The sequence below is a fragment of the Strongyloides ratti genome, assembly GCF_001040885.1.
Source record: "Strongyloides ratti genome assembly S_ratti_ED321, chromosome : X".
NCBI classification, from domain to species: domain Eukaryota; kingdom Metazoa; phylum Nematoda; class Chromadorea; order Rhabditida; family Strongyloididae; genus Strongyloides; species Strongyloides ratti.
The window spans coordinates 2,952,024-2,973,463 of record NC_037309.1 but is presented as its reverse complement, the minus strand read 5'-3'; the positions used below and the strand labels follow the sequence as shown (position 1 = coordinate 2,973,463).

Sequence of the window (21,440 nt, the reverse complement as noted above, 5' to 3'; positions counted from 1 at the left end):
TTATTATTTAAACATGTGTAGAAATTCTATTAACATGACTATCTTTTTGATTTATATTATTATTATTATTAACATAATGAAATTAATAATGGTCTACCATTTTCATTATCAGGTGTTACAATTTCTCTTAAAAGTTTCATATTCATAAATTCATTTCTATCATTGTTACAAAATGTTATTGTATTACTACCATAATTATTACCATCATATCTAAGAATAGTTGTAGCCCGACTTGAATTAGTATCTGTTGTAATAAATGTTACTTGATAACCAGATTGATATTATCCTTATCCATAATTGTCATTAATATCTAAATCTGAACTATTTTAACTTATTGAATTATATACTTTATTATATATTGATGCACCAAATGAATTTGTTTTTTCTTTACGTAATAATTCTACAAAGACAAAATTAATACTATTAACACCAGCACACTCAACTTGTATATTATCAACATATTTTTTATTTCTTAATTGATATAATGTTTTCTTTTTTTATATTTATTGATATATAGACAATATAATAATCCAAATATAATTATTAAAACAGCAGCACAAGTTATGATAAATAATAGTGTTATTTTTAAATTAAAATCAATTTTTTAATTTATCTTGATATTTTATACATGAAAGTATATGAACGTAATGATATAGTTGCTGTTACTATTTTATATATTGTTGAAGCAGTACAATTATAATTACCTATATCTTTACTTTCAAAAATTATAAATAATTAATTTACTATCAACACCATAATTTTTTTCAATTTGAATAACATTAAATCTTTTACTTGGTCTACCAGTAATATTATTTTCACCATTAAATGTTCATATAATATCACCAGGTTTTGGATATCCATGAAATTCACATGATAATATTGCTATTGATTCATGATTAACAAATACTGTATCATTTGTACGTACTTGAAGATCACCTTCAATAAATAAATTATGTGAAAGTATAACTGATTTAAAATCATTAATTGTAGCTACACACTAATATTCAACTGTTTGCTATTTTTTTACATTTTAATTGCAAAATTTGACGCTTCATGTATTATTTTTTCATCATCGGATTTTCTCCAAGATATTCTAGGTTTTGGATTACCATGTTTTTTACAATAAAATTCTGCTATTTCATTTTGATTAACAATTTTCACCTGTGATGAAATTATAAATTTATGTTCATATTTAAGATTTAATAATATTGTATTAGAACTAGATCCTAATGCATTTTTTATATGACATGTAAAACGTGAATTATAATCATCTGGTATAAGATATTCAATATATAAAACTTTTTTTGTTGCTTTTTTAAGAAGTTCATTATTATGATATAATGTATATTTACCACTATGTTCTGGTTTTAAATTAACACTACATATAAGCCTATCTTCATCACTTTGTTTTAAAGTATCATTATCACCATCTATTGTAACCTTTATTTATGGTTTATATAAAATATTTATTTTAACTGATGATAATTTTTGATCACTTGAAGTTGGATAAATAATAACATATGTTAATTTCATATTGTTAAATTTTGAATCAATCCTTGTATTAATATTATCATAAATAGTAAAATATTTTTTAAAATTAAATGTTGAATTTTTGTGTATTTACTAGATTGTATTGTTAAATGAAAATTTCTTAAATATTTACCAAATATATCAATCTGGTATATCATCACCAATCTATGAAAGAATATTATCTAATGTACCAGATTTTGTTATTACCCAATATATTTTAGATATTGAATATGTTTTTGATATATAACAAAATTCTTCTATTGGAGCACCTTTTGTTGCATAAATAAAATCACTATTTAAATTTTTTTCATGATTGTAGTTATCAAAAATTCTTTAATTTTCTGGTAATTTAAAAACTTCTAAATAAGGTGGTTTATTTTTTTCAAAATTATTATAAGTTTTTGATGATGTAACTTGACATTCATAAAATTCATTATTCCATTCTGTAACATTTGTTATTTCTACATCATATTTTCCATTCAGAGAACTTTCAACCATTCTAAATTGTGAAAGCATTGGAAGATCTCTTTCCGTTCCTAAACCAAAACTTCTAAGAAGCTATTGAACTGTTCCCTTCTATTATTAAAAATTAAAAATAATAATAATAATAATAAATAAAAAAAATATAAAAAACTTATTTGATTTTCAACATGACATTTTAAAATAACTGTATCACCAACATAGGCAGTGATATTAACGGGTCTTTTAACAATTCTTTGTATTTTATCTTGTGAATATAAATTTTTTGCTGCAACATTATTTACAATTAAAATTAATATTTAAAAAAAATAATAAATTTCATTGTCTTAATTTTTTCATTATTTTTAAAATCAAAGTTAATATTATTATAAGTTATTGTTACTATAAAACCAATCTCTAAATATCATAAGAAAAATTTTAAACAAAGTAATAATATTAAGGACACAATAAAATAAAGGTAAAGTTTGAAAAAAACAGCTTTGCAAGTTGTAAAATTAAATTTAATGTTATATTCTGTTGAAGCATATTAATCATACTTCTACAAACAAATTTTTATTGATATAACAAATTTAATTTAACATTATATATATTATAATAAAAATGCTGCGAATAAAAGAAAAAAGAATTAAAAATTTATCCTATTCATTATGATAACGTTTTTGAATAGTATCAATGTAATAAATGAAGTTATAGTAAATTAAAAAGTTCTTTTTATTATAATCATAACTTAAAAAATATGTTGAAATATTATTTTAATTAAATATTTATAATTAAATTATTTAATATCTATATTACAAAAAAAAATTTAAAATAAATCTATTTTTATTTTGTTATGAAAAAATTTTAATATGTTATATTTTAAAATTAAAATTTCTATTTAAATGATAATTTATTTTGACACATTTATATTGGAAAATTTTTACTATTAATTGTTAAACTTTCTATTTTAGAAAAATTTTTGTAAATTAATATTTTAATGTCTTGTTATTTCTTGACAAAAGAAATATGAAAGATAAATTAACTGTTATTGGAATATTACAATATTTTAAAATGATAGCATTAATTTAAATTTTCATACAACATATTATAATTAATTATAATATAACATTTATTTCTACTATTTAAATAAAAAATTTAATTTTTTTATAAGAAAAAAATATATAAAAAATAAAAAAGTATTTAAAAGATATGTATCATCTTTTGAATAAAATGAAATAAAAATAACAGATAAATAATGATTAATTAAATTTATCTTGTATTTTTATCATTAAAAATATAAAAAGCAAATATATTATAAATAAGAATTTTTATTAAAATATATTGTTTTTGCAATTTAGATAATCATACAAAGTGTTAGAAGTTAATAATATACTATCTAAAAGATAACGCAATCAAAAGTTAATTTGTTCTCTCTTATATTTGAATGAATTGCCAAAACAAAGATGAAAATTTAATGAATTGTTATAATACAAATCAATACTTAAGGAAGTTAATTTAAAGTAAAATAATGTTCTCTCAACCTTTTAAAAGTTAAGATTAATAATGATTTTTTTCTTAAAAGGTTACCTACAACTAACTTTATTTTTATTAAAAAAGTTTTAATACATAATCATGATATATCACATTTTTACATAATATTTTACTATTTTAGTATGATAAAAAGAAATTTTTGTAAAATGTTAAAATAAAAAAATCTATAACATATGATTATTAAACATTATAGTTAAAATGACTTTAATTATATTTTTAAAAGTAGTATTATATTACAAATTATCAAATAAATGTTTTCTCTTTTTTTATAATAACTGCGTTTTTTTTTTGTAATTTATTTAAAATATTATGTAATAATAGATTATATAAATAATATTATTAGACAAAAAAGTATAGAAACAATTCAATATATAAGATATTAAAAAAATAGTTTTTGTGTAATTATCCTATATTGTTTAATAATTATATTATTTTGATCTTTATTTTTAGTAAAAAATAAATAATAAAATAAAATGTTTTAAAAGAATATTATTTACTGTAATAATTTATAGTAAAGATTTTTTAAAATATTTTAATTATTTTACAAACTTAGCTTTGAAAAAAATAGATATTGTATTGAAGATAATTTATTTTATTATTGTCTAAATATTATAAAAATGATCTTTTTTGAAATGATAAGATATTTAAAAAAAGGACAAATGAGTAAAATCATTTTATCAACAGATGGTTATAAATTCAGGAATATCTTAATAGATAGCGCATCATTTACCACCAGAGAGAAATATTAATAGATACTCTTAAAAGAGTTACTTATTACATATAATAACTTAATCAAAATATTAAAGAATAATCATTATTATTGATAAATTATCTGATAATGTTTTACCTACTAATATTTAAGATAAAAGAAAACTTTTCCTCTATATTATAGTTAGAGAAAATATAATTGTTAAATTTATAATATGTCCAAAATTTATCTTTTAATTAATTTATATATTTCAATATAAATGATATTTAAAATGAGTTAAAAAGATAACAATTTAGTTAGTTATACTATCATTTTACAATTTATAAATATATATATTTGTATTTCTTTGAAACATTTTTATGATAAACCTATTCATTCAAAATATAATTAAAAAAATAAATTAATAGTTAATTAATAGAATAATATATAAATATTGAACATGAGGTAAAATGAGATAATAAACAGTAATAGGAACAAAAATTAATAACTTTAAATTTTTAATAATAAATAAAATAAAATTTACAGCTCTTAATTATTATTTAAATTTTTATATATTATATATGTATATATTATTAGAACAAAATATATTAAATTTTATTTGAAAATAATTTTATATAAAAAATATTCATATTTTATAAAAACTAAATTGATTTTATAAATAAATATAGTTTTTAAAACATTTAAAATGTTTACAATATATAAAAATTTACTCACTATTTTAAATATTAAAAGATACCTCATGATGAGTATATTAAAAAAAAGATATTTATATTATATTTTTATAACATTACCTGATTAAATGATTTAAATTAATAACATTTATGATACTAATTTTAGTAATAAATAAAAATATTGCCTGTTATTTATAGTTATAATATTAAAGTCTTTTTTTTATTTTAAAATATGTTATATTTTAACAATATAATATTAAAATAAAATATTTTATTAAATTATATATGTATATATATAATTAATTTTAACACCCTTTTTTTAAAGTACATAAAAAGGCGTAATTTATACTTTTTTATTATTTTAAATTTTTGACAGAGATATATTTTGTAACATATATATGAACTAAAGTTTATATAAATAATTTTTTTTATTCACGTTTTATAAATATTAATATCATTCTTTTTCTAATTATATTTACCATAAAAAAAATAAATTTTGCGATAGGAGAAAAATATATATTCTCTTTTACAAAAAATTTATAATTATTATATAAATACTTTTAATATGTATGATATTCAAATTTGTTATAATAATCTATTAGCCTCAATAAATAAATTCTACACTTATCAATTACATATTTAAATATTTATTAATCATTAAGAACCACAAAAAAATGTCTAACAATATAAAAATAATTGATAATATATATTATCATATGAAATTCAATTGTAAAATTTTTATCTTTTATTTAAAGAATATAAAACAATAATAAATAAATTTTTTAAAAAAAAAATAATTAATTATATATATTTATTCTACAATATTTTTAGTTTTAATAATTTAATACTTTAAAATAAAATTTAAGGGAAAACATAAGTATTTTGTATTTTAATTGTAATATAAGAAAATTTTTTGGATGAAAAATAAAGTTGTTGAAATAAATTAGAATGGATATTTTATTGTATATAACAATCAATTCTTTTACTATATTAGAATTAGCATAATTATTAAAATAAATAAAAATAAAATTATTTTATATTTAATAATTAATATACTTTTACAAAATTATAATTTATATTAAGTTAATATGTAAATTTTTTTATGTTAAAGTAAAACTAATGAATAAATTATTTAATAGAAAAATCTATAAATATTTTAAAAAAAAATTAAAAAATAATTTTTGTCCTATTTCAACATAATATTAAACATGATACAACTAAAAAAAATTATATTTAAAAAAATTTAATTAAAATAAAATAAATAGAGAATATGTAAATAACTGATTGTAGCCTGGTATCTTTTTTTTTTAAAAATAATTAAATTTTAGAAGAAAAAAATGTCCTGAGACAATAAACAAATATTTATATATTTAATAGTAAAAAAAATGTAAGATTAAAGAAATTATTCTTTTATTTTTTTTAAAAGTAAAAATAATTTAATAAATATTTAATATATTTATAATTTTGGAATAAAAAATTTAATATAAATAATATTTATTTTTAAAAGCGTAAAATAATAAAGTAAAATATAGTTAATTTATTCCTCATTTAACTAACATCTGTTTTATTTAAACGATAGTGCACAATTATACATAAATCCACAAAAATCTTTACCTTAACATAATGTTTTATTAATATATACTTTTTTTAATTTTTTTTAAAACATTTATTAAATATATATTAAAATTAATTTTAAAAACAAATAAATATATATAAATTAAAAAAAATACTATTTAAAAATTTTTTCATTACTTGCTAAAAATAGTTTACAAAAAAAAATTATTATAAATATCCTTCTTATATTATATTATAAAAGAAGCTTAAGATATGTAATATGATGTAACAATCTTTCAAGTATTTCTTTCATCTGTCATATCCAACTTCAAGGATAACAAAAATATAAAAATTCTAAAATGATTTTATATAATTGAAGGGGAAAAAATATTGAATGATGACAAAAGTACTTACGTATGATTCAGGATATCTTTTAAATTATATTTTTTCTATAAACATTAAATAAGTGACATTCTAACATGATATATCGATATATTATATCATTATATATATATGATTATGGAAAAGTATAAAAATAAAAAGTTAATTTACTGGAAAATCAAGTAAAAAGTTAGGTGATGTGTATAAAAATAATAAAAGCTTTATTTTATTTATAAAATATATATAAATATTATTCCTTTTAATAAAACAACCAAAAGATTCATGTTCAGAAAGATGTAAACATTTAATAAATAATATCTTTGTTTATATCAATCTATTCTTTTATTTTTACAATAAAAAAAATTAATTTATTATACCAATTAGGCTTAATAATGTTTTTACAATAAAATTAACTATTTATATAAATGAATCATTTTTTAATTAAAAACTTTTCTTTTCAACCATACAAATATTTTTAAGAAACAAAAATTTTTAATAATAAAATCAATATTAATTTTTATAAAAGTATGAGAATAAATTATATGTCAAATAAAATTTTGTATATATTAAATATATTATTGTAATTGTTATTTCACGATTATAATTCAAAAACATTAAAACATATTTTGTTGACTTCAATCATAAATATGATAATTATAATCTTTATTTTATTCAATATAAGTTACATAACTACTAATCATGATTAAAAATTAATTGTAGGAGGAGATTAAATGTTCATCAATTTTATTTTAATTTAATATTTGACTGTAAAATTATTTAATTATAACGTTTTATTATTAATCAATTTAAATCAAATATTTTATTAAATATAAAATTATATTATTATGCAAAAGTCTATCATAAAATAAATAGAAAAAAAGAGAATTCACAAAATTACGGTAAAAATTAAATATAAAAATGATAAATGATTTTAATAGCTTATAAAGCAATGTTTGATACTTATCACAATTATACAAATATACATTTTTATAAAATGTTGAAAATTTAAAACAATTTTTAGAAAATATAATAAAAATAAAAGCAAGAACAAACTTTTGAAAAATTTATTTTGAATACTTTAATATTTAATAAACTTTTCTAACATAAAAAAATGAATTGATAAAGATGAGCGTATATATTCTTAAAAAAATATTTTTTTTTTATATAAATACTAAAACATAAAATGAAAAAAACAACATTAGCATCTATTGTAAAGTTGTAATTTCAAATGATTTTAAATAAAATTTTGCTTTAAGGAAAAAAAAATGGTTGGAACAACCGTTTTTAATGCTAATGATTTGTAAATAATAGTTTTAACTAAGTTATAAATTTTTGAAGTACAGTTTGAAAGTTTCAAAATTTTTAAAATTTTTAATGTGTCAAAACTATTTTGGAAAAATTTTATAAAAAAATAAAAATTTTTTTATAGAGAAATTAAAATTCTAAATTCTAAATTTTAAGTTTTATTAGTTTTTATGTTTTTTTTTGTTCTTGAAATTTTATAAAAAAACATTTTTTTAAAGTTTTTTTGACAATTCAATTAAATTTTTAATAATTAATAACATTCATAGAATTTTTTTTTCAATCTGATAAAAAAGTGATAAAATATGTAGTTTTTGATCTTTTTTCAAATGAAATTAGTTTTACTATAAGACAGCATTTTGTTCTTAAGAAATAAGCAAAAATAAATTTTTTTAAAGTTTGAAAAATTACTTAAAAATAAACTTTTCAATTTAATTAAAAAAATCATGGGGCAAGTTTTGCTAGCTTTAATTGAGAAAAAATTGACATCTAATATAAAAAATTTTTTAAATGTAAAATTTCATTTAAGTTTATACTATTTGACAATTTAACGAAAAATTTAAAAAGCGATAATAAGACTTGATTTAAGTGTTAGTTAATACTTTTTTTAAAAAGATAAGTATCGTTAAAAATGAATGTTCCATTCTTAGAATATAACGTAAAAATTATTTACTGTTTTTTTTTTATTTTATTATACTTGTGAGAAATGGCAACAAAGCCTCTTAAAAAAATTGGTTAGTTTCAATTTAATAAAAGTTCAAATGCAAATATTGTAATCTAATATATAAAATCATCTCCGTCTTTATTGCACTTAGAAAACAATAATTTTTATATATTTTTATTAATTTAGTAATCAAACTGCAAAATTTTAAAATTGTAATACCACTTTATTTAAGCTTTAATTTATGCTTTTTTGAATGAGACAATATTTAATGAAAAGAAAGAGTCGGTTTTGAAATAAAATCCAGAAATTAAAAGTTTTTTTTCAAAAAAGCTACTTTGAAAATAAATGTTTGAAAAAAAAATGAAATCCCTTGACACATTTTGTTACTTACAATTTAAAGAAAAATTCAAAAAGAAATATTAATATCTTATACATAAGAAATTTGTAATCCCAATAAAATGTTGGCATTAAAATAAATAGAATATTGGCATTAAAAACAATGAAATAAAGCGGAGAAGAACGAACAGAATAAGAAAAGTATAAAAGAAGAAACTGGGAGAAAAAAAGTTTGTTGTCAGTCTTTCCTTATCAACACTTCCTAACATGGAGGAATAACAATTATTACTATGTCTGCGAAAACTAGTTTAAATATTAATACATTTTATTATTCTATTCTTTTAATTTTAAAGAAAACTTTGTCTATATTATATATTGTCATGATTACTCACCTTTATCAACCTGGAGGCTCTGTAACCGCTACATCATCTCTTACTCGGGATGAAATCATGGGAGCCATAAAGATTTTCATGAAATAAATACACAAATTTTTTTTTAAATTAATAATACTACCCGAACTAGATCATTAGTATAGACGAACAAAAAGAAAAGGTATAAAAGAAATAAAGTGCAGAAAATTGGTCAGTTTGAAGTTTGTGGCTTAAGAAAGTTTCAGTATGAATAATGTCGCGTAAGGCACATTTTAATATTATTATTGTTTTATTTTTATTAATGGTATTTATATTGAGAAAATATATTTTTACATGTTTTAGTATCATTTTGCTAATTGTTGTAACTTTTATTCCGCTCCATCATCCTATAACGGAATGAAATCATTGGGAATTATAGCTTTGGTATTAAAAACAATATAATTTTTGTACAAATAAAAAAGATATCATTCAAAAATAGCGCTATTTTTTTTTGTAATGAGGTGTGCAATTTTTTCTCATCTTATGAAAAAATTTATTTTTTAAAACTTTGTTAATTAGTAAACTTGTAAGATTAAATTTAATTAGATTACATTCACTGGAATTAAAAATGAATATTATAAACTTAAAATGTTTTCTGAATTGGTGCTATCAACATGATAATTCTTAACTATTATAATCTGTTACTGATATTATTTTAATTTTTACTTAAAAAATATTGCTCTATTTCATTAACAAAATATATTATTGTCTAAATTGAAGATAACATAAATAAAAGAATTAAGTTTTTACAATCAGAAGAAGATCAAGAAAGTCATTTTGATAAACAATCTTTGTTTGTTTTGACAATAAATATTTTTTTCTTTTTTTATTAATAATTGTTATTTTATTATAAAGTTAGATAACATTATATAAAGTTAATAAAATATTTTTTAAAATTCAAATGTTTCCAAAGCTTATTTTCAAAAGTTGCTTTTTTAAATTTTATTTGAAAATATATGTTTTTTTAAATTGTATAAGAATTTAAACTTAGATATAAATAAAAATATTTCTTTTTAATTAAGAATATTAATTTTAAATATGGTTTTTAAACAATAACTTAACAAAATTTTTTTTTAAATACGCATAACAATTTAAATAATGTTGCATTCATAATAAAAGTTATATATTATACAATTTTTTATAAATGCATGTAATTCAATAAAAGTATGTGTTTTCAAGATTTTATTTACAAGTTAAATTAATTTTTTTTAAAATTATTTTTAAATGCATAATTATATAAATTATTTGTTTATTTTTTTTATTGATTTTTGATTAAAGTAGAGTTATAATTTATTACTAAGATTTTAAAAAATATAATGTTGATAAGAAATTATTTAAATTTTAAAATACAATTTATATTGTACATGTTACCATTTTGTAAAATGTATTATTTTAATAATTTTCTTCGTTCTCATTTGATCATTTTTTGTTATTTTTAAATATAGTGAAAATGGATATATATATATATTAGTCATTAATTTTTGTAAATATGATTTTTTTTCGATCCAGATTAAAAAGAATTATTATGAATTAGCAGAACGTCCAATGTTAAATAAAAAAAATTATTTCATGTATAAGCAAGATTAAAACTCAATTACTAATCATTAACTTCATTTTTATACCTAGGTAAGCTTTTCCATAATTATTCTATATGATATCTTTTAGCTAAAAAAATGATATTAAAATAAGCACCAAAATCTAAAAAAAAAATTTATTGAATTATCAAATTAGAATATCATATTATAGATTATAATTTTGCTCCAACATAAATTATTTTTTAAAATTCAAAAGTATAAACAAAAGATGAAAAATAAAATTTCATTATTTTAAATTAACTTTTTATTTTTATATGTGAATGTATTTTATCAACCTTTTCATTTTTATCATTTCTTGTTAAAAATAATAATATTAGTATTTTCATTTGATTATAATTTTTCTTACCCAATATTTACTATGCATAAGATAAATTTGATTCAAAATTTTTTTAAAATTTAAAATTATTTGTAGAAAATTTCATTTTTTAATTATAAAAAAATAATGACAGGAAAAAAGAATAAAAAAATATAAAATTTATTTTTTTTAATTTATCTATTTTAATTGTATGATTATATAAGTTATCAGTAAGATTACTATTTACTGTATATTAAATTTGTATTTTAATAGATATAAATTTGATTGAAATGTTAAAAATAAATTTTATATAAAACTTTATTAGCTATATATGCATGATCAAAATGATTTAAAAAAATAAATTTACTTTAAAGTATACTAATTTTTCAAATAATATAATATACTAGTGTTATTCAAAAGATTCTCGTCTTAAAACATTAATAATAAATTATTAAATCGCAGAAGAAAATATTTTAAGACACTAATTTTTTCTATAAAAAAAAATAAAATTTCAAATTGATACGTTATTTTGTTAATCTGTTATCCTTATTTAAGCACAAACAATTTTAAAATTTTTTTATTTTTGTCAAATTTCAACAAAAAGCTATAATTATATAATTTATAAAAATATTTAAAAACCACAAAAAAGTTTGACAATATGAAAAAAAAATCAGTAGATAATAATATTTATTTTATAACTATAACAATGTAAGTAACTAGATTCAAACATGTCCAAAAAAGCATAGAAAACGATCTACTTATTAATTATCTAAAAATAATCAACAAAATAAACCATAGAAAAAAATTAATAGTTTAAAATGTAGCTTAAAAAATAAAGATTTTATAAAAATTATACAATATATAATGATAAAAAAATTAAGCATGAAAAAGATAGTTAAAATGTAGGTGGCGCAAATACTAATTTTTGATCATAAACACTTTAAACAACTTTTTTTTTAATAGCTAAAATTTCACAATTTAAATATACAAAATTACTTCATTTTCCAAATTTAGCTTTATAAGATTATTTTCTATCTTTTAAGTTAAAAAATATTTATCACAATTTTATTTTTGTCAAAAAACATTGAAGTATTGGAATCTTAATGAAAAAATGCATTAAGTTTGGGAGAAAATATATTTAATAATAGTGATATTACCAGGTTAATTTATTAAGTTTATCATAGTAAGATAAAAAACTTATCAAATGATCAAATAAAATTAAAAAATGTATAATAAAAAAACTTATTAAAGTAAAAATACATCACAACGCAATAAATTTCTAGAATAATATTATTTGTATATAAATTATTATTTATACATATATTCGTAAAGTTTTTATATATTTTTTTATTTTTAAGTAAAAAATTTTTTATATGCATTATTTATACAGTTTTTTTTAAATTTGATATATATCACAAAAACTATTATGTTTTCTTTTGCATAAGAATGGCTAACTCTGTTGAAAATGATAATATACATGTGTGTTTAGTGATGACACAAAAATATTAATATCAATCAGTAGACTATAATATAAAATTAAGTTTATCTAAACAATTTTTTTACTTTATGAATATAATTTAATCCTATTTATATTCAAATTTAAATAATTTTTTTTTAACAAGATGATGTTTTAATTTTATTTATTATGATAAATTTTGTGAAAAAAATTTTAATTAAAATTATTTATAAATTAAAGAAAATATTAAATTAATATCTTTATTTATAATTACATTAAATAAAAGCAATATTAAATATATAGCTTGTTATTTATATTCCAATGAAGCATAAATTTTTTTTAATAAATATTCATAAAAATAAAATTTCGAAACAAATTATTTCAAGTTTTACCGCAATACAACACAAATTATCTCGGAAATGTTCAGATAAAAATTTAAATAAAATATTTTAATTTATACAATTTTTTATACATTAGAATAACAAATAATTTATTTAAAAAATACAAAAAAAATATTTATATATTTGAAAACTAAAATATTAAAAAAATGTTTATTTGAATTTATCCAAGTTTGAGTAAGCTCCAAATTTGTCAAAAATCAGATGATAAAACTTCATTAAACATATGTTCTATATGAATACTTTAAATCAATTAAATTTTTAAGAAACTAAATTGTGTAGTTTAGTCAAATTAGCAAAAATCTTAGTTGTTGTAGGTTCAGACTTTGTAATGATTTAAAAATTCTTGAGTAAAAATTCCGATTAGAAAAGATAGTATAGGTAGAAATTTTTAAAATTTTAAAATATTAAACCTAAATAGTAGGCTAAAACTGATCAACATAAATTTTTTTTTCATCATAACTCCGATGAGTACTAGTCTTTGAAAAAATCGGATAGCCGTTCAAGATTGATGACTTCAGAAAAGACCATTTGTATTGGACTGAGATAATATAAAAAAAAAGTTATACTTACAGCAAAATATAAATAATTATAAAAAAACAAGAATTTAATACATAAAAAAAAAGTTTTTTAATTATTTTTATTAGAACATTTAAAAAAATAATGTTAATTAATATTTAAATAACAAATAAAATAAAAAATTATTATTATTATTATTATTATTATTATTAAAAATCATTATTACTTAAAGTGATTAAAATGCAGAATATTTGTAGATTCTAAATTATACTTTAAACATTTTTTAATACTTATTTTGGTAAATTTATTGTGTTGTACTCATGCTTTTTAAAGTCTCTTTCCATTGTAAAGATTCTTTAATAAGATTATAAAATTCAGTACATGTTGATGGTGTAACAGTTGTATATTTTTTTTCTTTTCCTTCTTGTCCTAATTCTCCATTTAATACAAGAGCTTTAGGATCAGTAGAATCTAATTTATTCCATATTGTTGTTATATCACCATTTTTTGTAAAATTACCAATTGCCCACATTACATTTTCTGAATAATCTTTTTCATGTTGTAAAATGTCTTTTTCATATTTCTCAGGATGTCTAAATGGAATACCAAATATATCATTTAAATCATCTCCATGCATTGCACCAGTCCATTCTGGCCATAAATTAATTGGTGATCGTCTATTATATTCATAAAAATAAGTCATACCATTAGAAGAACCGGCAAATGTAATAGCAAATTTAGAAAGTTCACAATCAAAAACAAAATCAGATAAAATTCTAATAGATCTGTTAGTATATGAGTTAGCAGATTTTTCATAAATTTGTTGTAACTTTTCAATTTCTGTTTCATTAAAATTTAATATTTTTCCTCCAAATTTAACTAAATATTTAAAGTTGTTTTCATTCATTTCACATTTATTATCAGGGTCAGTAGCAGGTTTTTGTGGATAAAAATAACAACCCATATTACTATTATTTGTAAAACCAGTTGCCATAAAAAATGTTGCTTCATCTGCTGTTCTTCCAAGCATTAAATCAACATCTTTATTAAATTCTTTTTTCTCATAAAGTTCTTTAATATTTCCATTAAAAAAATCTGTATCACTATTAATTGGCATAAAAGGAAATGGTGTTGGCATTTGACCAGGAGCACTAACATTTCTTGCAGCATCTAACAATTCATTTACAGGTTTTTCACGTAAACATTTTAAAATTTCTTTGTTGTTTTTTGACTTATCATTTACATTATCAATGCATCCTACCAATGCTGAAACATTTCTAGTGTTTGTTTCAGCAATATCTCTTGAAACTGTACTCATAAAATGTGTTATGGTACCAGAACTCATTATTCCTCTTTTAAAAAGTGGTTTACTACTACTTGAAAGTAAATGAGCTGCTACTGAAGATGAACCAGTACCTGTACCAAAAATAGTTACTTTATCCTTATCACCATTAAAATCTTCAATTACTCTATTAATCCATTTTAATACCATTTGTTGATCTAATAATCCCATATTACCTTCTATTCCATCTTCACCACTTAAATAAGAAAAACCAAAAAATCCAAGTCTAAAGTTAGGTACAACAACTATTGACTTTGTTTTTAAAGCAAGAACAGATCCATCAAATTTATCAGCATTACCAGTTCTTACTGTCCAACTTCCACCATGGAAAAAAACTATAACTGGCATTTTTTCATCATTATTTGGTACCCACATATTTAATTTAAGACAATTTTCATCATACTCTGTTGGATTTAATGAATCATATCCTTCAAAACCCATAACTCTAATATGTTGTGGACATGCTTTTCCTTTATGTATTGCATTATAAGTTTCTTTAAAACGATCTTTTTCTAATTCATATGGTTTTTGAAATCTATAAAATGTAGTTGGAGCTTGTGCATAGGGAATTCCTAAATATTCTGTCATTTCTTCACCTAATATTGTCTGGAAGAAATCTTTATATAATTTAATAAAAATAACTTACTTTTTTTGTTCCAGCAATAGTTCCATAATATGTTTTTATTGGATCTCCGTCGTAACATGTTACAGAACAAAAAAGAAGAAATAGTTGATAAAAAATTTTCATTTTGAATTTAAAAAAATTATGCTTTAAAATACAAAAAAAATTTTTTTTATATTAGTATTTGCTTGTTTTTCTTGACATTTTTTTGTATTTTTTTATAAAAAAAAATTTGTTTAATATTTTAATATTAAATATTTATCTATATTTTAAAATTGTTTAAAACTTTAAGGTACTTTTTAATTTAGTAAAAAATTAATTTCAAATATAAATTTTTATGTAAAAAAAACTATATTTTAAAAAAAGTTTTATTTTTCTTTATAAAATTGAAGATAATAAAGTAAAAGTAGCAAATAAAAATAATTTATCTTTTAATAAGTTTTAAATTTAAAAAAAAATGTTTAACTAATTTTGCAAATCACAATTATTATAGTATAACATTGACATAAAATTTATTGTAAAAATTATTATTAATTCGATACCAAAATTAATCTTTTAAATGAATCTTAAAATTAATATTTTTTTAAAATAAATTATATTTTATATTATAACGTATTATTTAATTTAAATATTTTGTCAATTTAATAATTGATAAGAAATTAAAGTGATACTATTTATCATAATTTTTTCTTAATATAATTATTAAATTTATCAAATTTTTTTTTGCTTTCTGATAGTCTGTCACTTATAATTTTAATAAAAGTAAAAATCAATTAATTATAAATATAAATTACCATTTTTTTTAATCTTTATTTTTTATTGTTTTTTTACTTTTTAAAGATTATACTTGAAACAAAATTTAATATATAAAAATAATTAATTTTTTTTTTTATTTCTATTAATTTTAATAAATGATTAATATAAATTAGCTATTTTTAAATATTATTTTTTAATTTAATCAGTACATTTAATAAATAATTTTATGTAATTTACACAATACTATACATTAAGAAAAAAATTTATATTAATTTTTAACATATTTCATTCACTTTTTTTGTTACAATATATTTTTTTATTGTATTATAAAAATTTTATATATATTTATAGTAATTATATAAATACAAATTTAATGTATTGACGTTATATATATATTATATTTTGCTAAAAAAATGTTATTTGTTATATTATACAATTATTTTAAAAAATACTATAATGATATATTTAATAAAAGTTATTCTATGATACCAAAAAATTTAATTATAAAAATGTTTATTGAATAAATATAATATTACAACTTCAATATTAAATACATTATTATAATTTTTTAAAATAATTTATGATTTGTTCTCTATGTTTGATATAATTAACACATTTAATTTATTCGTTTTTAAAATCAATAAATATTTTTTGAATTGGTCTGAAGAAATTAATTTATTTAAAAATTGTATTTGATTTAAATTCATATAAAATGATTTTTTTAAATTTTTTTATTTCAAATTCAATTATTTAAAATCAAGTTAAAAAAAATTATATATAAAAAATAATCTTTATAAAAACATTTTAAATAATTGTAAACAATCTTTTTAAGTGTAAACAAAAAGGAAAAATTTTATTTTTGATCTTCTTAGATCACTTAGATACAAAAAAAAAATCATTATCAACCTTTATCTTTAATAAATATATGTACTTTTTAATTTAAAAAAATTTTATCTCATAATTTATAGCTTTTGTATTATAAAGGGTAATACTTTTTTTTTGTAAATTTTAAAAAAAAGATACCACTTAAAGATAATCCTATTTTTTCTCATCTTAATAAAAAAATAATTTTCTAATATATTGTTAATCGCTAAATCTTTAAAATAAAATTTTGTTAAACTATTAATATCAGAGTAAAACTCTTATTTTTATAATATACATTAATAATAACAGTTTAAATAAAATAAGAACAAAGAAAAAAGTAATAATAGTAATTAATAACAGCCAATAATAATAAATTAAGAAATTATGATATATATAATACTTATATTTTTGATAACAATAATTATTCAATAAATTTATATTTGTAAAAATATTTTTTTATTAGATAGACATAGAAATGATAAAAAAGTATTTACTCTATTTATATTCTAAATTATTTCATAATCAGCAATAAAAAAATTTCTGAATAATAACCCGAAATATTATTAAATATCTTAAATAATTATTTATATTTTTATAGTTTTTGCTTAATAAATTTTATTTCACTTCTAAAACTCTAACAAATAAATATTTTATGGGTCTATATTTAATATTAAATTTTATTTAATTAACACAAACACAATAATAAGATAAGATATCAGATAATTAAGTGGCACTATTAAATAAGGTAAAAAGAATATAAACTATTATAACCTACACTTAATATATATCCCTTATCACTTAGAGTAATACAATATGAGTTTTACAATATATAATAATTCCTAAAACTAAAACAATTAATATAAGCAAAATATTACAATAAAATGATTAAAATAATCTTATCTATTGCTTATATAGACAAAAAATGATTACTTAGATTGAATGATTGTACCAAACCTTCATGATACTTATAGATACATGTGATGCAATAACCATAATATTGTAAATTTTTTTTCAAACATTTATATGAAGTCAAAAATTGCATAATAATTTCTTCATTTTTAGGAAAAATTCATAAATTGGTAATCAATTTTTGATTAACAATTGTATATTTTATGACATTTTATATTATTCTTTTAATTAAAACATTTTTTTTTATAATTGTTACTATATAAGTGATGATTCTGATTAAATAAATTTAGTTCAGTTATTAGTATGCAAATATTTTATAATAAATGTAATTTAAAGATAAAAGCATATAATATTTTTTTAACTAATATATTATATACTTTACGGATAATATTAAAAATATACTTATTATAACAATTAATGGATTAAAAAAAAACTCTTTACTTATAATTTTGTCAATAAATGCAAAAAAGACATTTTTTATAAAATATAACCACTTATTTGAATCGTCTAGAAATCATTAAAAGTAGAATTTTTAATTTTGTGAAAAAATAAAATTATTTTTAAAAAAATATTTAAATAATACGTTATATAAATAACGTTTTAAAAGTAAAAAAAAGATTAAAATTATAAAAAGTAATAAATTTTTTAAAAATTTTTAACAGTTTTATGTACTTACAATTTTTATTGTAATTACTTATTATACAGATATACTAAGTTATTACTAATATTAGATAATATCAGGGCATTTGAAAAGTTTTGAGCCTAAGGCATTAGTCATTAAAAAATAAAACTAATATATAGCCTATCTTAAAGAGAAACTTTTTTTATCACTATAAAAAAAACCCTAACTGATAAGACAATTTTTTTTATCAGTTATTTATATTTAAAACCATTCGATTTTTAAGTATTTTCTACCGTGGAAAAATTTGAAAAAAAGCCGTTAAAAAAAACTTTGTAAAAAAAAGCTTAAAAGCTACAGAAATCTTCAAAAACATGCTAAACGTATCAGGAGAAGATTCTCTTTCTAATGGCTCTATTAGGATATGAATATCTGAATTCAATCATGAAAAAACAAGCTTAGAAGATGATCCATGCAGTTTCGCCTTAAAAAATGCAACAACCAAATAAATCATTAAAAAAGTCCACGAAATGGTAATGTATGATAAAAAATTTTTAGTCAAGAAGATAGCTGAGAAGATGGAGATTTCTGTGGGATAAAAATATTATCTAAAAAATGAAGAATTAGAGATGAAAATAATGTCCGCAATATGGGTGCCGCATTCACTAAAAATCGATAAAAAAAGCACCAGAGTTCAAATTTCAAAGGATATTTTGGAACTTTTTTTGAAAGATAAAAGGGATTTCATTAAAAAAATTTTTAATTAAGAATAAAATGTGGATTCTCTACAACAATCCTGAGCCAAAAAAAATAGTCAAAAGAATGGAAAAATCTTAATTTTCCACCTCCGAAGGAGGTTAAGTCAACGATTTGAAGCAAAAAAATTGTGGCTTCAATTTTTGAAATTTCAAAAGGATTTTTCTAATAGATTTTTTTCCAAATGGTCAAAATATAACTGTTGAATATTATTCTAATCTTTTGGACCAGTTGGATCAAAAGATTCGTAAAAAAAAGCCCTGGATTGAACAAAAAAAAATCATTTTTCACCAGGACAATACACATGCTCTTACGTGCTTGACTTCTTTATCAAAAATTTCAAGTTTGAGATACAAATTATTGTCAAATCTACCTAATTTTTCAGATTTAGCTCCATCTGTCTTTTATTTCTTCTCTAGATTAAAAAAATTTTTAAGTTGAAAGCGATTTTCATCACTTGAAGAGCTTCAAAAGACCGTACATGGCTATTTTGAAGGTCTTGAAGAAAATCACTTCAAAGAGGGTATAGAAGCCATGGAATCTAGATGAAAAAAAAACATTAAGCTTAAGGGGGGTAACGTTAAATAATGGCGGTATTATTAGGAAAAAATATTAACTCCATCATAGTGAGGCTCAAAACTTTTCAAATGCCCTGATATTTTAAATAAAAGTATTTAGAATATTAACAAAATACATGTTTTATTTATAGTTTTAATTTGTTAAAAATAATAAAGCAAAATTTTTTCTTTTATATATTTCACTTTATCTTTTATGATATTTTTGCAAATAAAGTTAAAATTTTAATAAATCTATACTAATAAGAAATATTTTTTGAAAAAACTTTAGGAAAATAAAATTAAGTAGATTTTTACACATCTTACTCTGATGCTAGTAGTTTAACAAAATTTTATTTTAAAGATTTAGCGATTAACAATATATTAGAAAATTATTTTTTTATTAAGATGAGAAAAAATAGGATTATCTTTAAGTGGTATCTTTTTTTTAAAATTTACAAAAAAAAAGTATTACCCTTTATAATACAAAAGCTATAATTTATGAGATAAAATTTTTTTAAATTAAAAAGTACATATATTTATTAAAGATAAAGGTTGATAATGATTTTTTTTTTGTATCTAAGTGATCTAAGAAGATCAAAAATAAAATTTTTCCTTTTTGTTTACACTTAAAAAGATTGTTTACAATTATTTAAAATGTTTTTATAAAGATTATTTTTTTATATATAATTTTTTTTAACTTGATTTTAAATAATTGAATTTGAAATAAAAAAATTTAAAAAAATCATTTTATATGAATTTAAATCAAATACAATTTTTAAATAAATTAATTTCTTCAGACTAATTCAAAAAATATTTATTGATTTTAAAAACGAATAAATTAAATGTGTTAATTATATCAAACATAGAGAACAAATCATAAATTATTTTAAAAAATTATAATAATTTATTTAATATTGAAGTTGTAATATTATATTTATTCAATAAACATTTTTATAATTAAATTTTTTGGTATCATAGAATAACTTTTATTAAATATATCATTATAGTATTTTTTAAAATAATTGTATAATATAACAAATAACATTTTTTTAGCAAAATATAATATATATATATAACGTCAATACATTAAATTTGTATTTATATAATTACTATAAATATATATAAAATTTTTATAATACAATAAAAAAATATATTGTAACAAAAAAAGTGAATGAAATATGTTAA

General features: G+C 17.7%; 2 protein-coding genes across 2 annotated transcripts; both read right to left on the bottom strand.

The window, feature by feature from the left end:
• Window positions 1-829: 829 nt before the first annotated feature.
• Window positions 830-2,046, bottom strand: SRAE_X000062200 (Poly-glutamine tract binding protein 1; the record flags this gene model as incomplete). The annotated part of the gene is made up of 3 exons (XM_024644988.1): window positions 830-990; window positions 1,122-1,440; window positions 1,888-2,046. The coding sequence occupies 3 exons, from the start codon at window positions 2,044-2,046 to the stop codon at window positions 830-832; spliced, it is 639 nt and encodes a 212-aa protein (XP_024510491.1).
• Window positions 2,047-14,134: 12,088 nt separating this feature from the next.
• Window positions 14,135-15,920, bottom strand: SRAE_X000062100 (Acetylcholinesterase; the record flags this gene model as incomplete). Its single annotated transcript, XM_024644987.1, has 2 exons — window positions 14,135-15,778; window positions 15,819-15,920. 2 exons carry the CDS (start codon window positions 15,918-15,920, stop codon window positions 14,135-14,137), a joined length of 1,746 nt encoding a protein of 581 aa, XP_024510490.1.
• Window positions 15,921-21,440: the final 5,520 nt, after the last annotated feature.